We start from the raw sequence: 20,264 nt of genomic DNA, 5'->3' as shown, positions 1-20,264 counted from the left end.
ATTATTTAATAAAATATGCATTGAAAATGTAAAAAATAAATTTTTTTGAAACAAAAAGTTTTCTCTAGAATATGTAACTTTATGAAAAGAGAGAGTATTTTTTTACTAAAACTTATCTTAAATTAATTATGGCTTCATAAATCTAAAATCCGGCATTTAAATAAATGAATATATATAACTCAAAAATCTCTTCGACAAAATGAAATTGAAAGGGCCCAATCTTGAAGGCCCATGGTTATTATTTAATTGCTTGAACCGTAAGCAAATGCGTCCGTTACAAAAAAACAGTATACTGCCGTGGAGAGGAGTTCACGACGTTAGAGATGGCATGAAACTTCCGTCAGAAAAGTCAGCGAAGGTCAAAAACCTATAAATAGAACCCCTTCATTTCGCTGCTGTTCAAAGGATGACTTGTCACTGTTTGTAATCTCTCTCTCCTTCTTTTTTTTTTTGAGAAATCCAATTGTGGCCATTTGAATTTGTTATCTCTCTCTCCTTCTGGGAACGCGCTCGCTGAAATTTTCTCGGGAAAAGAATAAAGGTGCTTTCCAGATTCTCGGATAATCGGCGACGAGTCGATTTTAATCGAATCTATTTCTATTCCACCTACTCGATTGATTCTATCGCTTCACGGATTTTGAACTCCGAGGTATGAACAAAAACATTTTTTAAAAAGTTTTCGATCTCTTTGAAGAATCGATTTGTTTGGTGTTATCTCCTCCGATCATGAATGATTTTAAATGTATATATGTTCAGTGATGATCGATAAAGGTGAGTAGAAACCTAGATTCCTGTGGCGGTTACATATTCTGAATGCTCGTTAAGATGATCGGAGATTTATGTTTAGTGATGAACAAACAATGGATAGTATCAGTATTTTGATGATGGATTAAGATATATATATCTAGAACTTGTCTCAGATGTATGAGTGTGAGAACTAACCTATAATTAACTTTATTAGAGTCAGAGATATAACTTTGAATAACTTAGGCCAGGCTGTATTGGCTTTAGATAAGGACGTTGACCTGGAAACCTAATTTGTGGCCGTTGTTTGGTTATGCTTATTTTAAGCTAAATTTAGCTTTTGAAGATTTCTAATTATGTAAGATTAAGACCAAAAGTTTTTCAAAGGTTATATAGAGTCTGCTAAGATAATGTTAAAGAGTCTTGTTCATCATCCATCCAAAGAGAGCAGAGGTTGGTTGAACCCTTTTTTTTTCTTTTTTTTTTCTCAAAAAGGTTTATATAAAATTAAAGACTTGTTCATCATCCATACAAGAGAGGAGAGGTTAACGGTTAACGTTTTTTTTTTCATTAAAGGTAAAAATCTTTTTGTGTTTGATCTGAACATTTTACATCTTGTTTAATCTGTGGTTAATTAATTGGAATAGTGATTGATCTTTGTAAGAGTTTTTTTTTACAGATTTTGAATTTCTCTTTGTCATTAAATATCCTTGACTGATTCCTTTGGTCATTTCAGGTTCTTTGCTTTCATGCAAATGAAAGGGTAACCAAAGGTGGTTTGGGATTGGTTTAAGTTCAGTATGAATCCTTGAGAGATATTTGCTTGGCAAAGATGTGAATTACAAAACCTTTGTTTTAGAGTTCCTGAATCCGTGCAGGGAACTTGGTCTCTTTTTAAAGTACACGGAAGAAGATTAAAAGGTTTGAGTTTCCAGCTCTGGAGGATTTAGAAAGAAGCTGTATAGTTTGGTATGTCATTTGCTAGTGTAGCTCTATGTCCAGCCTTGGAAGAATTTGTCAACTTCCCACGGTTTGGTTTGAACTTAGACGACCCAATCCTGATATTCCTTAACATCGCCGAATCTCTGAACCCGATGCGGGTCATGGAGTCAGATTCTCTTGCGTCCGTGAAGCTGACGATTCAGAGTATCAAGGGATTTTTTGTGAAGAAGCAGAAGCTGCTCTACGATGGTCGAGAGCTAGCTCGAGATTACGTTCTCGCGAACGAGAAGCTGTTGCGTTTGGTTATTAAGCTTTCTGATCTCCAAGCCATGACCCTTGGTGGTAAGGCGATTGAGCTCTTTCTTGAGAGGAGTAGAAGCGTTGGTTACGTGAAGCAGAAGTTAACCGAGCTCGGGAGTAGTGCATTGTATGATGGACTCACGTTGGATGGTGAAGAGCTAGATGATGACCAGAGACTCGTCACTGATCTCTGTAAAAACGGAGAGAATGTGATTCACTTGCTGATTAAAAATCCATCTAAAGATTTCTTTGTGGAGCCTCTTGTTGTTAACCGTGAGATTGAACTGCCTTCACTGCTCAAAGAGCTTATCAGCTCAACTATAGATGGCTTGGAGAAAGGAAACGCCCCTATCAAATCATCTGATGGGTCAGGGGGAGCTTACTTCATGCAAGACCAATCCGGACACAAGTATGTATCCGTCTTCAAACCAATAGACGAGGAGCCAATGGCCGTGAACAATCCACACGGACAACCTCTTTCAGTCGACGGGGAAGGACTAAAGAAAGGCACACAAGTTGGTGAAGGAGCTTTTAGAGAAGTAGCAGCGTACATTTTGGACTACCCCATGACCGGACCACGAACTTTTCCTAATGACCAACCCGGTTTCTCTGGAGTTCCACCAACAGCAATGGTCAAATGTTTGCACAAAGACTTCAACCATCCCAATGGTTATAGTTTCTCTCAAGAGAACGCGAAGATTGGTTCGTTGCAGATGTTTGTGAGCAACGTTGGAACTTGTGAAGATATGGGATACGGAGTCTTCCCTGTTGATCAGGTTCACAAGATATCGGTTCTGGACATTAGGCTTGCTAATGCAGATCGTCATGGTGGTAACATTTTGGTTAGCCGAGATGGAAATGATGGTCAGATTGTGCTTACACCAATCGACCACGGCTATTGCTTTCCAAATAAGGTAAACAACATAAGCTACACTATATTTTTGAACATTAGCTACAATATATTTCGACTAAAACCACTTTTATGTGTCTAGTTTGAAGACTGCACATTTGAGTGGCTATACTGGCCTCAAGCAAAAGAGCCATACTCTTCACAGACACTTGAATACATTAAAACCTTGGACGCTGAGCAAGACATAGAACTTCTGAGGTTCCACGGTTGGGAGATTCCGCCTTCATGCGCCCGTGTCTTCCGCATCTCCACCATGCTTCTCAAGAAAGGTGCTGCGAAGGGTCTCACACCTTTTGCCATTGGAAGCATAATGTGCAGGGAAACACTCGAGAAAGAATCTGTGATCGAACGAATCATCTGTGATGCTGAAGCAATGGTGTCCCCAGAGACGACCGAAGAGGAGTTTATAAGCACAGTCTCTGCTATTATGGATCGATGCCTCGACCAGTATTCTCTGAACTGAAAATATCACAACCCCAAGATTCCACTCATGACTGTATATTCGGTGTCCATAACAATAAATAAGCGTCACGCTCTTTGGACTCAATCTTAGCTTTTGGAAACAGTGATTTGGTAATGATGATTGGGTTTATAGAATCGTCATGCTTCTGTGGTTTGTTGGGTTTGATAACCTTCATGTGTTACTTATTTCAGTTCTGGATGATGAACAAGTCTTTTACATATAAATATATTATACTACGGTTTCAAAATACCATAGTGGATGATGAACAAGTCACTTACATATTTACTATACCACGGGTTCAAAATTTGTCGCAATTCATATATGTTAATATTATTTGACTCTGTTTTACTTATCTTTTCCTTCAAATATATACTCCTGCAGAAAATGGATCTGTTACAGACTATAACATAAAAATGAAAATTGAAAGACGAAAAACTCAAAAGATTTCTAGCATTTTGAAGCAAACAAAAGAGTGAATGTCATTGATCAAACTGGTGCGACATAATGGTGAACAAAGGATCCGATCCCACCATTAGTATTTGGTGGACACCTTATTTACATACAAATAAGGTATCAAAGGTGCTAGTTTCATTAACAAATTTTCTTAGCCCTGTAAATAATTTAGATCTTGCTAAAATTTGAACGAATAACCTAGATATTGAGTCCAACAACAATGAAATTTCCCATCGAAACTTACACATATGCTTACTCTATTTTGTTGGTTTTTATTTGAAGTCAGTAACATGCATGATGCATGCTGCATCCTGCATGCATGCATATTTAACAACAACAAAAAGTAGAGAAAATTGTTTTTTAAGCAAAAATGATAACACTATGCTTCATTAGATTAATTTCTATTACTATTTTTTTTGCTTCTAATGCCTTTTTAGTATTTTCGAAAATAAATTAAATAAATAGTTTTACAAACAAAAAAAAATTCAAAAATAATAACTACTGATGAAATACCTATATCAACTTAGTGATATTTTTTTCAGTTATAAAAATATTTAAATCATAATTTCATATTTTGTTCTACATAAAATAAAATTGACATTCTACAAAATAAAAAGTGAAATCCATTTTTTTATTGAATTTACTATGTTTAGAATACGTGATCTAACTAAATAATAATAATCTAAAAATATATAAAATACACATTATGCACTTAACATATCAATCTAAAATCTGTAGAAATAAAAATCTACGCATTATTAGAAATCATATTTTTAGTGCCGTATATAATTATTACAAGATTTGAGAAATATTCTGGCGATTCTACATCCAACAATTTTACATGTATTATAAAGATTTATGTCTGATTGCATCGTGTAAACCACTAATAAACTTTTAGTCAAACTGTTCGATTAATGGGCTTCCATAATATTTAGTAACAGTTATGCATATAGAATCATTTATCTTGAAATGTATATTATAATAATATTATTATGCCCTTGATGGAATAAGATTATTCGCTTTTAAATATCTCTATGTAAATATACTTTATCACTAAGTTGTAACTTGTAAAGTATTCTATTTTATCAAGTCATGAAGTACGAAATATATATAATTTTAGTATAAGCATAATTAGTTTCTTTTTTCGTTCTGATTATTTGTATTCTATGTGTTATTCTAGTCTTAAGAAAGAAAAAAGAAGAAATTTAAATTTTTTTAAAAATAACTTCTTACTTTATGCATAAAAAGTTTAAACATTTCTCAGTATAGTAGCATTAATTCAAAGAGGTTGACCACAAAACAAAATAAGTTAAATAGCTTTTACATTCACACACACATATGGAGAACAACAGCATTAGAAAGGTAGAAGAAACCTAACTAAGGTAGATAGAAGGTTTCCAAACTGCCTTATGTCGTTCACATAGAAAAAGAGATCCCATTTTAGTTCACAGAGTATTTATAGAATTTGTTTCAAATGATGACAAAAGAAAAAAGGGTACCCAAGCCCGTGGATGATGATCTGAACAGATGGAAAAGACATTTAACAAACCAATATTATCGAAAAGGGGTGGGAGGATGTTGACTTTAGTCCATACGAGGCTTATGGTCTAAGGTTGTAGATTTTCCAATTTGCTGTCTCCCACCATTGCTCAAGTCCATGAGCCTTCTTCAACGGCTTCTCAAGCACATTAGATGTCTCAACATCAGATTTGTTCATGTTTACTAACATATCGGCTGACGAAAGAAGTAGAATAGGTTCTCCGCTTTCTATTCCGAAAGTTAGACACCTAAGAGAGATTGAAGCACTGATTCTCTCAAATTTGCCTAATCCGATACATGCCATGAATGTTTTGTATTTGAAAATATCAATGCATTCTGAACAGAATCCATCTGATGGGTTCACATATAAGTAAGGTGTCCACGCTGCTAATCTTGGATCGTCTTCTTGAGTCTGTAATACTCAAAGAAAAAAAGAAAAAAATAAAGGAAACTATTAAGAGAATATTAAATTTAGTTGTTTTAGTTTATGGTTTTTTTTTTCTGAAACACAAACTTATATTAAACTAGATCTCGACCCGCACAACCGTGCGGATAATTATTTTCATTTTTATACATGTAACTATCTAGTTTACATTAGTGATATATAATTTTAATATTTACCAAATTATTAATAGTTTATAGCATTTTCAAATATAACAATTTTATAGCTTGCATGCAGTAATTTATTTATTTTTGTTTCAAATTATTAGTGATATTTCTCTTATTAAAACATGAACACTAATTAAAATATTACATTCTTTGATATTTACGATAAAATCCATTCAAATTAATATTAACCTAGATATTAATTTCCTTAAAAGTATACTTGTATTTTAGGTTTTGATCATACATATATATTAATCGAATTATTGTATGATTTAAATATTTAACTGAATAAATGTAATTTATGCTAATGACAAAAATTGGTATAATATCTATTGCATTTTCAAAATTGCACAAGATAAAAGATACAAAACAATCACATTAATGAATAGTATATGAATATGGTTTATATAAAAAACTTGATTATATTTTTGTAAACAAAACAGTCATATACTTCTATTATCAAAGTATGAAATAAAACCATCTATTATATTTAATAACATTTAAAATCTACTTTATTAAAACAGAAGTACACATATAAAAATATTGTTAGTTTTCAGTGTTATTTACACTTCCATGCCACTGACATTAAATAATATTTCCTATTTTAATGTTGTCTTTTCCACTTTGATTAATATGTTTTCCAAAATTAAATTTGAATTAAATACACAATTAAATAATATTTCCTATTTTAATATTTTGTCTTTTCCACTTACATTAATCTGTTTTCTAAAATTAAATTTGAATTAAATACACTTCATTAAATTCTCAATTAAATCAATGTCAAATTAAAAAAAAAATACATTTTTATTGGACAAACAATTCATGGAAATTATAATATCAACTATTCATTTAACAAATCTGAACGAAAAAAATATTACCAAATTTGAAACGAAATTAGATAATATCCAAAAGGATTTACCATTTGGTATCTAGAAAACCATAACCAAACCTTATCTGAACAAAATATTTCGGATATTCGAATGTATTTAAATCATATTTATATACTTCACTATTTTAGCTATTTTTCGAGTTAATATCCAAGATATAAGCTATTTTAAGTTGTTTAAAATATTTGAAATATAAAAAATAATCAAAAGTAAACATCTAAAGTAGATAAACAATAATCAAAACACAAAAAATACTTAAAATATATATTTATTCTTCATCCAAATATTCAAGTTAAACCTATTTTAAATTTTAATTTAGGTACTTTAACTTACATTACTCAAATTTACATGTTATATTTTTTTAGATTTAAGGATATTTAAAGATATATAAATTTTGAAAATTTAAAAATAGTTTAAACGGTTTATCAAACCCGAAAAGTTCCAAATCCAACCGGAACCAAAGTTTATAAATACCCGAAAAGAGCTAGAATCTTTAAACTCGAAAATCTCAAACCCGAATAGATTTTAACCGAATTTGAGTGGATATCCAAATACCCATCCCTAGCTTAGTCAATATAAAACGATCAAATATTATAAATATACTATTTAGTATAAATAAACAAAAACTAAAACTGAAAATTAATACCCGTGCGGTCGCACGGGTCAAGATCTAGTAGCACTTAAAATAGAAACTGAATGCACTTTTAAAATAGCTTTGTAGACCTATTGTTCATATTGATGATCTATTTTTCAATTATGTGATACAAATATTAACAAATCTTAATTTTTAGAGATCAAAGATTTAATTGAAAATATTTTATAAATTTATATCACAAAATAATACAAAATTGTACATGGGTTTAATATAATTACAAAATTAATTAGATACTTAAAAATGTTTATTTTAATAAAAATAAAATATACATCTAGTCTATTATTAATTACGAAATTAATTAAATATTTAAAAGATTTTTAAAGTGAAAAACGAATTATAACATTAATATTTTAAATAAATACGAATATATATTTATATAGTAAATAAATAGATTTGAAAAGATTTTATTTGGATGTAATTAAGAGAAAATCTAGGAATATCTATTTATAATATATTAATGAAACAAATATGTCTATGTATATCATTAATGAATGAATAAGTTGTAATTTCTAGTAATGGTCCATTTAATTAAATATCACACATGGATGAGAAGTCATGACTTCTCTTTTAATATAATAGATGCTTAAGCAAGTTAGGTAATAGCCATTGCTACAACATTATCTGCCAATTCTCTCTTTGCTAAACAATCTGCTTCATTGTTTTAGTTTATGGTTTAACAAGTTAAATATCAACATGGTTTTTGAAAAAAAAAACGAAAGTGCATTTTCAACAACGAGATCCCCCTGTTTATACCAAGATTATAATCTCTTCTTTGCTAAAAGATATATATTTTTTTCTCAGAAAAAGATAAATATTTCAAAATAAAAGTTGGTTCAAAAAGCTTTATGTTATGCATTTTCTATGCAAACTGTATTAGAATGTATTTTGCTATTTTTTTGTAATAGAGATGCGATTTGCTTTGGTGAAAAAAAAATAGATATGTGATTTACCTCCAATGTATTTCTTTAAAATAGTCATTTTTAAATATAGAGTTAAAATACAAAAATGCTATTTCTTATTCTATAAATAGAGATTCAAATAGCAAACACTATTTTAGAGAATAAAATAAATGTGGGATAAAATATTTTTTACTCTAGATAATATTTTTTTTGGACAACTCTAGATAATATATTATAGAGACAAATATAAAGGTTGAAGATGTTCTAATAGGGACGAACTGTAAATTTCAAGAAAGAAGAACACTTATTCAAATACTATTTGTTTAAAGTTATAGAAAATAATTAATGGAAGAAAATAATACATTTATAATCAATTAATAGACATTTTTTAGAAACAGATGAAGTATTATTTACCTGTTGATAAGCGACCACGGCCACTTTGATGCAACTCTCAGCGAAGAGAAACATGCCTTTAAACACATCAATATTAGGTATTATGCCTAGAGAGCTAAGCAAGATGGGCGGGTTGAATGCGAAGGTTTTGAGGGGGAATCTATCTTTCGCCAAGGTCCTCCCGACCATCAGCGCTATACCTGCTCCCAGAGAGTGTCCAGCTAACCAGACAGATGTTGTCTCGGTAGGGTGTTTCTCCAGTACATTTTTGACTGCTTGTGTGGCTTGTTGAAACCTACTGCCTTTATTAAGGTTGTTGAAAAAGCATCGCATGCCTTCTTTCACATCAGAATACCAAGTTTCTGATTTAAGAAGCGTGCCGCGAAAGGCAATGACGGAACGCGGACGCATTTCAGAATAATGTTCATTCTGGTATTTGTTATTCTCGAAAACGGCGCCGTATATGGATCCATCATCTTGGTTGATCAAGATCGTGGCTAAAGAGAAACCGAAGGATTCCCACCAGCGGTTGGTTAGTGGGTTCACTTGCTTTTCCTGTTGCAATAAGTAGACTCCCTGTATCAAACTTGACATCACTACGGTTCGATGGTAGGAGTCTGACCTATTAAAAACAAGGCAACTATATATTAGTATTAACAGGGGCGGAGCCAGCTTATTAAATCAGGAGTACGTGCACCCGTAAACATATGCATATTTAGAATTGTGTGTATGAGAACATTGAAACTTTGCTAGATAACAAGATAAAATTAGCTTCTGCACCATCAATATTCGTAGTATAGGAAATCAAAAAATAAAATTGTACCAATCAATGTATGGAAGATGCTTGGGATTAGAGTTCTTTGAACCCCTCGCTCCTCCTCCCATTCTTCTTCTTCTTCTTCTTTCCAATTACATACAAAACTAGTCTTAATCCAAACGGTGATGAACAAAATGCAAATTGTAGTACAAATTAATTTAGGTCTATGCAAAACAATATATACATCATCTTCACCATGTATTCTGATGCAACCCTGTCCGGCCTAAACCGTGGGACATGTTCTATCATATTCTTAGTAAACCATATATATCATTGTTGGAAACAGGAAAACAAACGCAGAAAATGCAAACTACACTATTAGACAACCAGTTTCGATTTAGAAAAACTTGGCCAAATATTAAACTTAATTTGGTGGATTTTATGTCTGAATAAATTAATATCCAAAAGTTAGTGAGATTTAAATTAAAAGAAACTGAACATACCTTTTTCTCTCGAGGTAGATCAGAATAAACTTTAACCAGATTTGATGAGATATGAGATCACAGGTTGAAGAAAGTATTTCTTATTTATAAAACAAGTTTACTACTAAATGTGAGACCTAAAATCAACCAAATTTAGTTGAACTTTGTTTTGGTTGAAGATAATAGTCCTTCTAGGAAAGCACATGCAGAGGAAATGTCAAGGAAGCAACCTGTCTTTAACAAAGAGGAAATTTCTCACATATCGCATAAATACAAGTTTTGGATTAAAAATAGCAACTATTTTAAAATGTTTAAGTGTTGGCAGAAACTCATAACAGAATAATTAAAATTCTTTCTAGTGGGAACTTTTAAAAAAATATATTTGGATTGGAGAATCCGAACATAGTATTTGAATTTAATTTGTAGCTAACTTAGGGTGAGCAAGTATTACATGATAATTTATACTATTTTTAAAATCTAAATTAATTTTATGAGATTTGGAACACAAGTTTATATGTGTGTTATTTCTCTTAAGAAAACTGAATCACAAACTCGTTTTAGGGTAACAAGGGTAATCATGACAGTAAGTGAGTTATTTTTGGGGTGATGAGCATACCAATTGAGTAGATTGTTTATTACTCCATTGGTTTCATTTTAATTATCGTTTTGTGTTTATTCAAACAGATTAAAAATATTTAATTTCACATGTTTTTAAAAATAAAACATTGTTACCTATACATCTAACCATATTTCAACTAATAAAAAATAAATTGAAAAATATTATTAATAAATTTTGCATTAAAATTTTAAAATCGCGTTTATTTTTAAACGAATATTTTATTCTACAAAGACAATTCAACTGAAACGGATGGAGTGATTTTTCCTATTATGTTTATACCATTTTGAAGAAAGTATTTCTTATTTATAAAAAAAGTTTACTACTAAATGTGAGACCTAAAATCAACCAAATTTAGTTGAACTTTGTTTTGGTTGAAGATAATAGTCCTTCTAGGAAAGCACATGCAGAGGAAATGTCAAGAAAGCAACCTGTCTTTAACAAAGAGGAAATTTCTCACATATCGCATAAATACAAGTTTTGGATTAAAAAATAGCAACTATTTTAAGATGTTTAAGTGTTGGTAGAAACTCATAACATAATAATTACAATTCTTTCTAGTGGGAACTTAAAAAAAAAAATTATTTGGATTGGAGAATCCGAACATAGTATTTGAATTAATTTGTAGTTAACTTAGGGTGAGCAAGTATTACATGATAATTTATACTATTTTTAAAATCTAAATTAATTTTATGAGATGTGGAACACAAGTTTATATATGTGTTATTTCCCTTAAGAAAACTGAATCACAAACTCGTTTTAGGGTAACGAGGGTAATCATGACAGTAAGTGAGTTATTTTTGGGGTGATGAGCATACCAATTGAGTAGATTGTTTATCACTCCATCGGTTTTATTTTAATTGTCGTTTTATGTTTATTCAAACAGATTAAAAATATTTAATTTTACATGTTTCTAAAAATAAAACATTGTTACCTATACACCTAACCATATTTTCAACCAATAAAAAAATAAACTGAATAATATTATTAATAAATTTTGCATTAAAATTTTAAAATCACGTTTATTTTGAAACGAACATTTTATTCTAGAAAGACAATTCAACTGAAACGGATGGAGTGATTTTTTCCTATTATGTTTATACCATTTTGACTAGTTTCATCTCCAACTTACGTCTATATTTTTCTCTAAATTAATAAATTCTATAATACATATATGTTTTGTCTAATGTATGTTTGTAAATTATAGATCCCGTCTTTTAGAACAAGTATAGATGAATTCTATTTTATCTTTTGTTATAAATGAAATAGCATTGTATTATATTTTCTTCCCAAAATAAATAAATTATTATAAAAACATATATTGGAGCTTCTTTATTTTTGAAAAATATATAAATGAGTTAGAAATTATTTCTAAATAATAATTAAAAATTCAAACAAGTTTTTTGAGTGTAAGAATATCTCCATCCAAACTCGATATTTTACTTTAAAATAGAGTGATAAATTGAATAGGAAAAAAATAAAAGCATAAATTTTTAAGAGTATTTCTATTTTTACTTTATAATACTCCATAATGGGATAATATTTTATTTTTTATTCATATTCTATTTCCCACTCTAGTTTTGGAGTAAATTATGAAGTGAATACGAAGACTACCTTAAATGCATATGAATCGATAGAGAGCACGTCGACTCTGACGATGTCATATTCCTGAATAATAGAGCAAGTCATCGACGGCATATTCCCAATTCCCAAATATAAATGCTATCGCTAAAGACTTAAGAGTGCTACCATTTTGGTTGACTGAAAGATATTGGCCATCTAATTAAAAACCGTTGGCTGTATTATGCAAAAGGTTCATTTTCATCCCTTCTCTTCATTTCCAGTCCTATCCTATCCTATCCGCGTGGGCACAAACGAAGGATGTTTCCACTTGTATCATATATCAATAAGTCAGTTTGTGGAAACTTTTAAACATTGCGTATAATTCATGTAAATAATATAAAGGACAATGCAATGTATCATTCGAATGTGGGATGTTTCTACTATCTTTCGCATGAGCTGGTATACTCGCTTGATTGAGTGAAAGAGCTAGGTAATGGTCAAAAATGCATGCTATGCATGTTTTGATTTGATCTTTGGGTTGACTTCATTATCCATTCCCAAGTCTTGCAACCCATATTATTTCCCCAATGATATATGAGTTCTTTGGAAAATTTCCCAAACTAATAATTTGAATTATAGATTTCACTAGGTAATAAAGAGCCGAATGGGCCCAAACTCATGGGCATTCAAATGTTTCAAAATCCATAACACATTTTTAACCATTTCTTTCCTATGATTCTTAAGCCTCCGGTCTAACGCGTCTTCATTTAGACATGGTTGGTAATAGTCAGGCGCAAGTAGACCTGAACGTTTTTACCCCGAAGCACCTATTTAAATCCAAACCGAAAAAAGTTGAAACTGGATTCAAATCTTTATATAAAATATTTGAATAAGACTTATAAGCTTAATATTTTCGGGTTTAGTTATAACCCGAACCGAGCCGAAATCCGAAATAGAATTCAAAAATATTCGAAATTAATTAAATATGTTAATGTTTTTATATATGATAAGATAACTGTATTATATTATTCGAAACATTTTTGTAATTCATTCTATTTGTTATATTGAATACTTTTTAGTTAGTTTAGATAGTTTAACTAATTTTTAATTATATTTATGAATAATTTATATATTTTTAGATTTTTTTGTCAATTTTTCAAATTTAAAAATATTTTGAACAGTTTTAGATATTAGTTACAATTTGATCCGAAGTGAACCCGGAAAAGACCGAAGCGAACCTGGAAAAAAACGAAGCAAATCTGACCTGGTAATTAATAAAATTCAAATGAGATTTATGAACATAATATCAAAATCTGAATCAACAAGGTCTAGGCACAAGCCTCATTTTTGTTCCCGCGAATGAGAAGCTGTTGCATTTGGTTATCAAGCTTTCTGATCTCCAAGCCATCTGTTTGAAGACCTTTGGTGGAAAGGTGGTTGAGCTCTTTGTCGAGAGGAGTAGAAGCGTTGGTTACGTGAAGCAGAAGTTAAGCGAGCTCGGGAGTAGTGCATGGGATCATGGACTCACGTTGGATGGTGAAGAGCTAGATGATGAGCAGAGACTCGTCATCACTGATCTCTGTAAAAACGGAGAGAATGTGATTCACTTGCTGATTAAAAATCCATCTAAGATTTCTTTGTGGAGCCTCTTGTTGTTAACCGTGAGATTGAACTGACTTCACTTCTCAAAGAGCTTATCAGCTCAACTATAGAGGGGTTAGAGAAAGGAAACGCCCCTATCAAATCATCTGATGGATCAGGGGGAGCTTACTTCATGCAAGATCAATCCGGACACAAGTACGTATCCGTCTTCAAACCCATTGACGAGGAACCAATGGCTGTGAACAATCCCCACGGACAACCTCTTTCAATCGACGGGGAAGGACTTAAGAAAGGCACACAGGTTGGTGAAGGAGCTTTTAGAGAAGTAGCAGCGTACATATTGGACTATCCCATGACCGGACCACGAACTTTTTCTAGTGACCAACCCGGTTTCTCTGGAGTTCCTCCAACAGCAATGGTCAAATGCTTGCATAAAGACTTCAACCATCCTAATGGTTATAGTTTCTCTCACGAGAACGCAAAGATTGGTTCGTTGCAGATGTTTGTGAGTAACGTTGGAACTTGTGAAGATATGGGATACGGAGTCTTCCCAGTTGATCAGGTTCACAAGATATCGGTTCTAGACATTAGGCTTGCTAATGCGGACCGTCACGGTGGTAATATTCTGGTTAGCCGAGATGGAAATGATGGTCAGATTGTGCTTACTCCTATCGACCATGGCTATTGCTTTCCAAATAAGGTAAGCGATTACATTTGGTCTGATTTATATTTTGAGTATTTGGACTAAAACAAACTTATTTGTTCAGTTTGAGGACTGCACATTCGAGTGGCTATACTGGCCTCAAGCAAAAGAGCCATACTCTTCAGAGACATTGGAATACATCAAAACCTTGGACGCTGAGCAAGATATTGAACTTCTTAGATTCCACGGTTGGGAGATTCCGTCTTCATGCGCCCGTGTCTTCCGCGTCTCCACCATGCTTCTCAAGAAAGGTGCTGGACAAGGTCTCACACCTTTTGCCATCGGAAGCATTATGTGCAGAGAAACACTAGAGAAAGAATCTGTGATCGAACAAATCATCTATGATGCAGAGGCCATCGTGTCCCCAGAGACGACAGAAGAGGCGTTTATCAGCACAGTCTCTGCTATTATGGATCGCTACCTCGACCAGTACTCTCTGAACTGAAAAATATCGTTATTGCATACTCAGGATTTCGCTCACTACTCTTACGCAAGATGTATATCCCTGTTCATAAAAAAAGTAATAAGTGTATCAATGCCTTTGAACTCAACCTTGGCTTTTGGAAACAGTACGTGGGTTGGGTTTATAGAATGGTCATGTTTCTGTGTTTCTGGGTTCAATAAGGTTCCTGTGTTACTCATTTCAGCTATGGATGATGAACAAGCTCATTTTTATATATACTAAATTACTAATACTATGGATCGGATGAACTTATATCTTATATTATTATGACCCGAGCAAAAATATTTTTTGTTTTATATATTTTTAGAATTTAGTTTTTATATTTATGGTTTTTAGTCGTATTTATGTTTTTTTTTTGTATAATATTAAGAAATTTTATTAATTGTATTAAAGTAGTTGGACCACATCTATATTAATGAACATCTATATTAATAGTTCACTAGATCTTGATCCGTGCGACTGCACGGATATTAATTTTCAGTTTTAATTTTTATTTATTTATACTAAATAGTATATTTATAATATTTGATCGTTTTATATTGACTAAGCTAGGGATATGTATTTGGGTATCCACTTGAATTCGGTTAAAAAAATTTCGGGTTTGAGATTTTTGAGTTAAAGATTCTAGCTCTATTCGGGTATTTATAAACTTTGATTCCGGTTTGATTTAGATCTTTGCGGGTTTGATAACCTGTTTAAATTATTTTAAAATTTTCGAAATTTATATATCTTTAAATATCTTTAAATCTAAAAAAATATAACATGTAAATTTGAGTAATGTAAGTTAAAGTATCCAAATTAAAAATTAAAATAAATTTAACTTGAATATTTGGATGAAGAATAAATATACATATATTTTAAATATTTTTGGTGTTTTGATTATTGTTTATCTACTTTAGATGTTTACTTTTGACTATTTTTTATATTTCAAATCAACTTAAAATAGCTTATATCTTGGATATTAACTCGAAAATAGCTAACATATTGAAGTATATAAATATGATTTAAATACATTCGAATATCCAAAATATTTCGTTCGAATAAGGTTTAGTTATGGTTCTCTAGATACCAAAATGGTAAATCTGTTTGGATATTATCTAGTTTCGGTTCAAATTTGGTAATATTTTTTTTTCGTTCAAATTTTTTCAATGAAGAGTTGATATTATATTTTCCATGAATCGTTTGCCCAATAAAAATCGTTTGTCCATTAAACACATTAATCAAAGTGAAAAATGTATTTTTTTGAATTTAACATTGATTTAATTGAGAAGTTAATGAAATGTATTTAATTCAAATTTAATTTTAGAAAACACATTAATGTAAGTGAAAAAACAACATTAAAATAGGAAGTATTATTTAATTGTGTATTTAATTCAAATTTAATTTTGGAAAACACATTAATCAAAGTGGAAAAGACAACATTAAAATAGGAAATATTATTTAATGTCAGTGGCATGAAAGTGTAAATAACACTTAAAACTAAGGGGTATTCTATATGTGTACTTATCTTTTAATAATATAGATGATATTGTGGATGATTGGTTTAGCTGTAATTGTAGAACTTAGATTGTATAATTTTTTGATTTAGCTTTAATTAATGTAGCTTTAAAATTTCCAACAGCTAAAAAAGTTATGCTTTAGAAAATGAAGTTGTTACGACCGTTTTTTATTTTATTTTATTGTAACTTTAAAAACCAATATAAAACATGATTGATTGGTGTTTTTAAGGTTATAACTAAAAACTAAAGGTAAAGTCATCTCTATAGCCCCAACCAATCACCTTCGATGTTTTAATAGAATAGATGTATGTTTTTTCTTTGTTTTGACCCACAAATAAAATATTTTAAAGAGCTTTTACAACGTAACAAGCGTTTCAAACACATGGAAAACAACAACAAAAGGAAAAGTTGAAGAAACCGAAAAAGGGTAGATGGATGATAGATGGTTCCCAAGCATATACTAAGGAAAATCCTTAGAAAAGGGGTCAAGAGGAGGATGTTGGCTCCATATCCAGACATGGTGTAGATGGCCTAATGCTGTGGGTTTCCCAATTTACCCGAAGATCTGGGTTTGGATCCCACCATTGAGCAAGAGCATGAGCCTTCTTAAACTTATACCACCATTTCTTAAGCATATTATTTGTCTCAACATTAGGTTTATTCTTGTTTACTGTCATATCGGCTGACGAAAGAAGTTGAATAGGTTCTCCTATTTCATCTCCGAAAACAAGACTCCTGATAGAGACTCCAGCACCAAGAATCTCAAATTCGCTTAATCCGAAATCAGCCATGACGTTTTTGTGTTTCAAAAGACCAATGTATTCTGCACAGACTATATCTGATGGGTTCACATATACGTAAGGTATCCACTTTGCTATTCTTGGATCGTCTGCTTTAGTCTGTAATAGTCAAAGATAAAAGATAAACAAAGAAAATTCTCAAGACAAGGTCACCAAATAATATAAGTTGTTTTTTTAGTTTATGGTTTAACCAAGTTAATTCCGAATATTATGTTGAGAAAGAAAAAAAAACTAAAGTGCATTTCCAATAACGAGATCACCATGGTTAACTGAATCAGTAAATCTTTAGTAGAGCAAAATTTTCAAGTTATTTACATACTAAAAGTATCTCCACCCTACTTTATTTTTATGTCAAAATGAAATTTGCTATATTCTTCTCCAATATTATTTTAAATTTTCAATACACTATTCCATTTTTATTATATTAAGAAATATCGTTGAAGTAAGATTTAGTTCTATTATATATTTACTTATTTTCAAAATAAAAAAATAGAGTAATAGATTGAAGGTGTTCTATGTTATTTACCTTGAGATCAAAGAGCACGGATAAGGTCACTTTGAAGATACACTCGGCGAATCGAAAGATGTCTTTAACCACATCAAGACCAGATAGACTATCTAGAGGAATAGACGAGATGGGCGGGCTGAATACGTAAGTCTCGAGAGGGAATCCACGTTTCGTCATGGTCTTCCCAGCCAACAACGCTATACCTGCTCCGAGAGAGTGTCCAGTGAGCCAGACAGAAGTTTTCTTGGTACTGTGTTTCTCCAGCACAGTTTCGATTGTTTGTATGGCATGTTTGAACCTAGTTCCGTTGCTAAGGTTGGTGAACAAGCATCGAAGGTCTTCTTCCAAATCCTTACGCCAAGTTTTGAATTTCAGCATCGTGCCGCGAAAGGCAATCACGTAACTCGGAGGCACTCCCGATCCCGAATGAGGTATATTCTGGTTGTTTTTATACTCGAAAACGGCACCGTATATGGAGTTATCATCTTCGTTGATCAAGGGCTTGTCTAAAGAGAAACCAAAGGATTCCCACCAGGGGTTGGATAGTGGTTTCCGTTTCTTCATCCTATCCCGTTGCATTGAGTAGACTCCCTGTACCAAACTTGATGTCACTGCGGTCCGATGGTTGGAGTTTGACCTATTAAAAAAAAACAAAGTAAGATTTAGATTCTAGTAAGCACATGAAGTTATTGTATTAGGTTTTAGTAAAAACTTCCATCGTCTATCGTAACAGTTCTTTAACCCTTCTATATAATTTGGTACTCTACGGTTTAAACGAAAAAGCAAAGCAATATTTATTTTGAATTTTGATGGAAGTATATGAAACAATAAAATTGTACCAATCAACACAGGTAAGATAGTGGGGGCCAACACGGCTGAAATCATCGCGATTCACTCCTCCTCCCATTTTCCTTCTTGTTCTTCTCCCTATGTGTTACACAGCAAATTACAAACCAAACTAGTTTCAAGTTTAACGGTGAAGAACAAAATGCAAATTTTACTACAAATACAAACTATGTACATCATTTTCACATATTTCTAGTACGCCATTTATTTTTCACAACGAGAGATGATTTCCACAAGAAAAGAAAAACATCCTTGTTGGAAACTGGAAAACAAATCCAGCTATGCAACCTACACAAGACAACTAATTGCAGTGTAGAAATCTTTGGCCAAAACATTAAACTTTAAAATTTGGTGGATATATAACTCGAATATTTTAATATATTTTTTGCTAGGAATATATTAATATCCAAATTCGGGAAATCTAAAATTAAAAGAAACAGAACATACCTTTTTGTGTCAGAGTAGATCAGAATCAAATTTAACCAAATTTGATGAGATATGAGATCACAGGCTGAAGAGAGTGTTTCTACTTATAGAAACTTTTATTTAGTTGACGAGAATGTTCTTTCTAAGAAAGCACGTGCAGAAGAAATGTCAAAAAAAAAGCAAATTGTGTTACCCAAAAAGGATATTTCCCACAAATACAACTACAAGTGTTGACAAAAAAACATAAATACATGACGACAAAAACATCCATATTGGTAATCTCCTAGAAAAGTTTCTTACCCAAAATAATAGTAAAAAAAGAAAGATAGAAGAGAGAAATAGACTATATCCTTTTTTTATGCCATCTTATATTATTAAAAATACCTAAAAAGACCCGATTACAAACACTAAGGCCCAACAGGCTTATTACAGTCCAAACCCAAAACCGAATTAAAATTTGACCCGACCCATCCCACCCACCGCTCCACGTGGAACGATCACCCACCAAAGAGACGCGTGTCGAGATAGCGAAGCGTCAACATCGGAAAAGTCTGGAAACCACCGCCGGGACCAAAGCCGAAACCTCATCGGATTCGCAAATCACCACTTCCTTCCCGCCTGGAAGTCGACACTGTATCGAAACTGAGCACCATCTCCGGAACCACCGGGACACGAAACACGACCACCGAAAATCCACCGCCGACGACAATATCGGAGGTATTGGATTCGGAGTCTTCATATCAAGGCCCGATCTTCAGGGAGCATCCCTCGATTACGCCAAGATCTCACCCAAATTCGGCCACCAACCCACCACAACAAATACACCTTTCTACAGCTCAAACCCTTCCGCGAGAACCGAAAGCCGGCGACCACTACCGGAGAGGAAACGGTACGGCCCCAAAAGCATACGCCAGACCACCACCGGAAAAGACGATGCATGGCCGGAATCAGAGGAAAACAGAGTGATGACGAATCAACCCCGTTTTTAAGCCGATAAAAAAAGCAAAGCAAGAAGAAAAAAAAGAAAAGCCTAGAGAACTTAAAGCCGGACCGGCAGTGGCGAGAAAGCCAGAACCGCTGGCCGGAGAGATTAACCGTGAGTCGTGGAACTAGAGAGAAGACGGAGAGAATTGGTCTAGAGAGAGAAAAAAAGTTTGAGAAATAGACTATATCCTTTGTCGTGAAGTGTTACAAAAAAAGAAGAGAGA

The 20,264-nt window shown here is 32.3% G+C and overlaps 3 protein-coding genes and 1 pseudogene across 9 annotated transcripts; 2 read left to right on the top strand and 2 right to left on the bottom strand.

Moving 5' to 3' along the window:
- Window positions 1-327: 327 nt before the first annotated feature.
- Window positions 328-3,700, top strand: LOC108828609 (phosphatidylinositol 4-kinase gamma 3). 2 transcript variants are annotated; one of them, XM_018602351.2, is made up of 3 exons: window positions 328-649; window positions 1,481-2,900; window positions 2,979-3,700. In XM_018602351.2, exons 2-3 carry the CDS (start codon window positions 1,716-1,718, stop codon window positions 3,357-3,359), a joined length of 1,566 nt encoding a protein of 521 aa, XP_018457853.1. In that variant the 5' UTR covers window positions 328-649; window positions 1,481-1,715; the 3' UTR covers window positions 3,360-3,700. The 2 variants fall into 2 exon arrangements, with proteins under 2 accessions (XP_018457853.1, XP_056851294.1); XM_056995314.1 differs by lacking the exon at window positions 328-649 and adding an exon at window positions 1,184-1,320.
- A 1,358-nt stretch (window positions 3,701-5,058) lies between these two features.
- LOC130499635 (GDSL esterase/lipase At4g10955-like) lies at window positions 5,059-10,241 on the bottom strand. Of its 6 annotated transcripts, none has more exons than XM_056993899.1 (4): window positions 10,052-10,241; window positions 9,615-9,686; window positions 8,813-9,413; window positions 5,059-5,763 (listed from the first exon to the last, which is right to left on the bottom strand). In XM_056993899.1, the coding sequence occupies exons 2-4, from the start codon at window positions 9,674-9,676 to the stop codon at window positions 5,413-5,415; spliced, it is 1,014 nt and encodes a 337-aa protein (XP_056849879.1). In that variant the 5' UTR covers window positions 9,677-9,686; window positions 10,052-10,241; the 3' UTR covers window positions 5,059-5,412. The 6 variants fall into 6 exon arrangements, with proteins under 6 accessions (XP_056849879.1, XP_056849877.1, XP_056849880.1 ...); XM_056993897.1 differs by having other exon boundaries at window positions 9,615-9,692; window positions 10,052-10,240; XM_056993900.1 differs by having other exon boundaries at window positions 8,813-9,408; window positions 9,615-9,692; window positions 10,052-10,240.
- A 2,741-nt stretch (window positions 10,242-12,982) lies between these two features.
- Window positions 12,983-15,209, top strand: LOC108828610 (phosphatidylinositol 4-kinase gamma 3-like; annotated as a pseudogene).
- A 1,594-nt stretch (window positions 15,210-16,803) lies between these two features.
- Window positions 16,804-19,229, bottom strand: LOC130499799 (GDSL esterase/lipase At4g10955-like). The gene is made up of 4 exons (XM_056994209.1): window positions 19,078-19,229; window positions 18,624-18,711; window positions 17,803-18,421; window positions 16,804-17,375 (listed from the first exon to the last, which is right to left on the bottom strand). Exons 2-4 carry the CDS (start codon window positions 18,689-18,691, stop codon window positions 16,962-16,964), a joined length of 1,101 nt encoding a protein of 366 aa, XP_056850189.1. The 5' UTR covers window positions 18,692-18,711; window positions 19,078-19,229; the 3' UTR covers window positions 16,804-16,961.
- Between the last annotated feature and the right edge of the window lie 1,035 nt (window positions 19,230-20,264).

Source organism: Raphanus sativus, chromosome 9 (assembly GCF_000801105.2).
Source record: "Raphanus sativus cultivar WK10039 chromosome 9, ASM80110v3, whole genome shotgun sequence".
NCBI classification, from domain to species: domain Eukaryota; kingdom Viridiplantae; phylum Streptophyta; class Magnoliopsida; order Brassicales; family Brassicaceae; genus Raphanus; species Raphanus sativus.
This window is presented reverse-complemented; position numbering and strand designations above follow the sequence as displayed.

Bases quoted from the DNA above. Each gene is read 5' to 3' on its own strand.
- LOC130499799 (XM_056994209.1), bottom strand. From the start codon at position 18,691: ATGGGAGGAGGAGTGAATCGCGATGATTTCAGCCGTGTTGGCCCCCAC. The intron at 18,422-18,623 runs GTACAATTTTAT...TTTTTTTAATAG, and splicing joins TATCTTACCTGTGTTGATTG to GTCAAACTCCAACCATCGGA. The intron at 17,376-17,802 runs GTAAATAACATA...TGACTATTACAG, and splicing joins CCGTGCTCTTTGATCTCAAG to ACTAAAGCAGACGATCCAAG.
- LOC130499635 (XM_056993899.1), bottom strand. From the start codon at position 9,676: ATGGGAGGAGGAGCGAGGGGTTCAAAGAACTCTAATCCCAAGCATCTT. The intron at 9,414-9,614 runs GTACAATTTTAT...TGTTTTTAATAG, and splicing joins CATCTTCCATACATTGATTG to GTCAGACTCCTACCATCGAA. The intron at 5,764-8,812 runs GTAAATAATACT...TGAGTATTACAG, and splicing joins CCGTGGTCGCTTATCAACAG to ACTCAAGAAGACGATCCAAG.
- LOC108828609 (XM_018602351.2), top strand. From the start codon at position 1,716: ATGTCATTTGCTAGTGTAGCTCTATGTCCAGCCTTGGAAGAATTTGTC. The intron at 2,901-2,978 runs GTAAACAACATA...TTATGTGTCTAG, and splicing joins GCTATTGCTTTCCAAATAAG to TTTGAAGACTGCACATTTGA.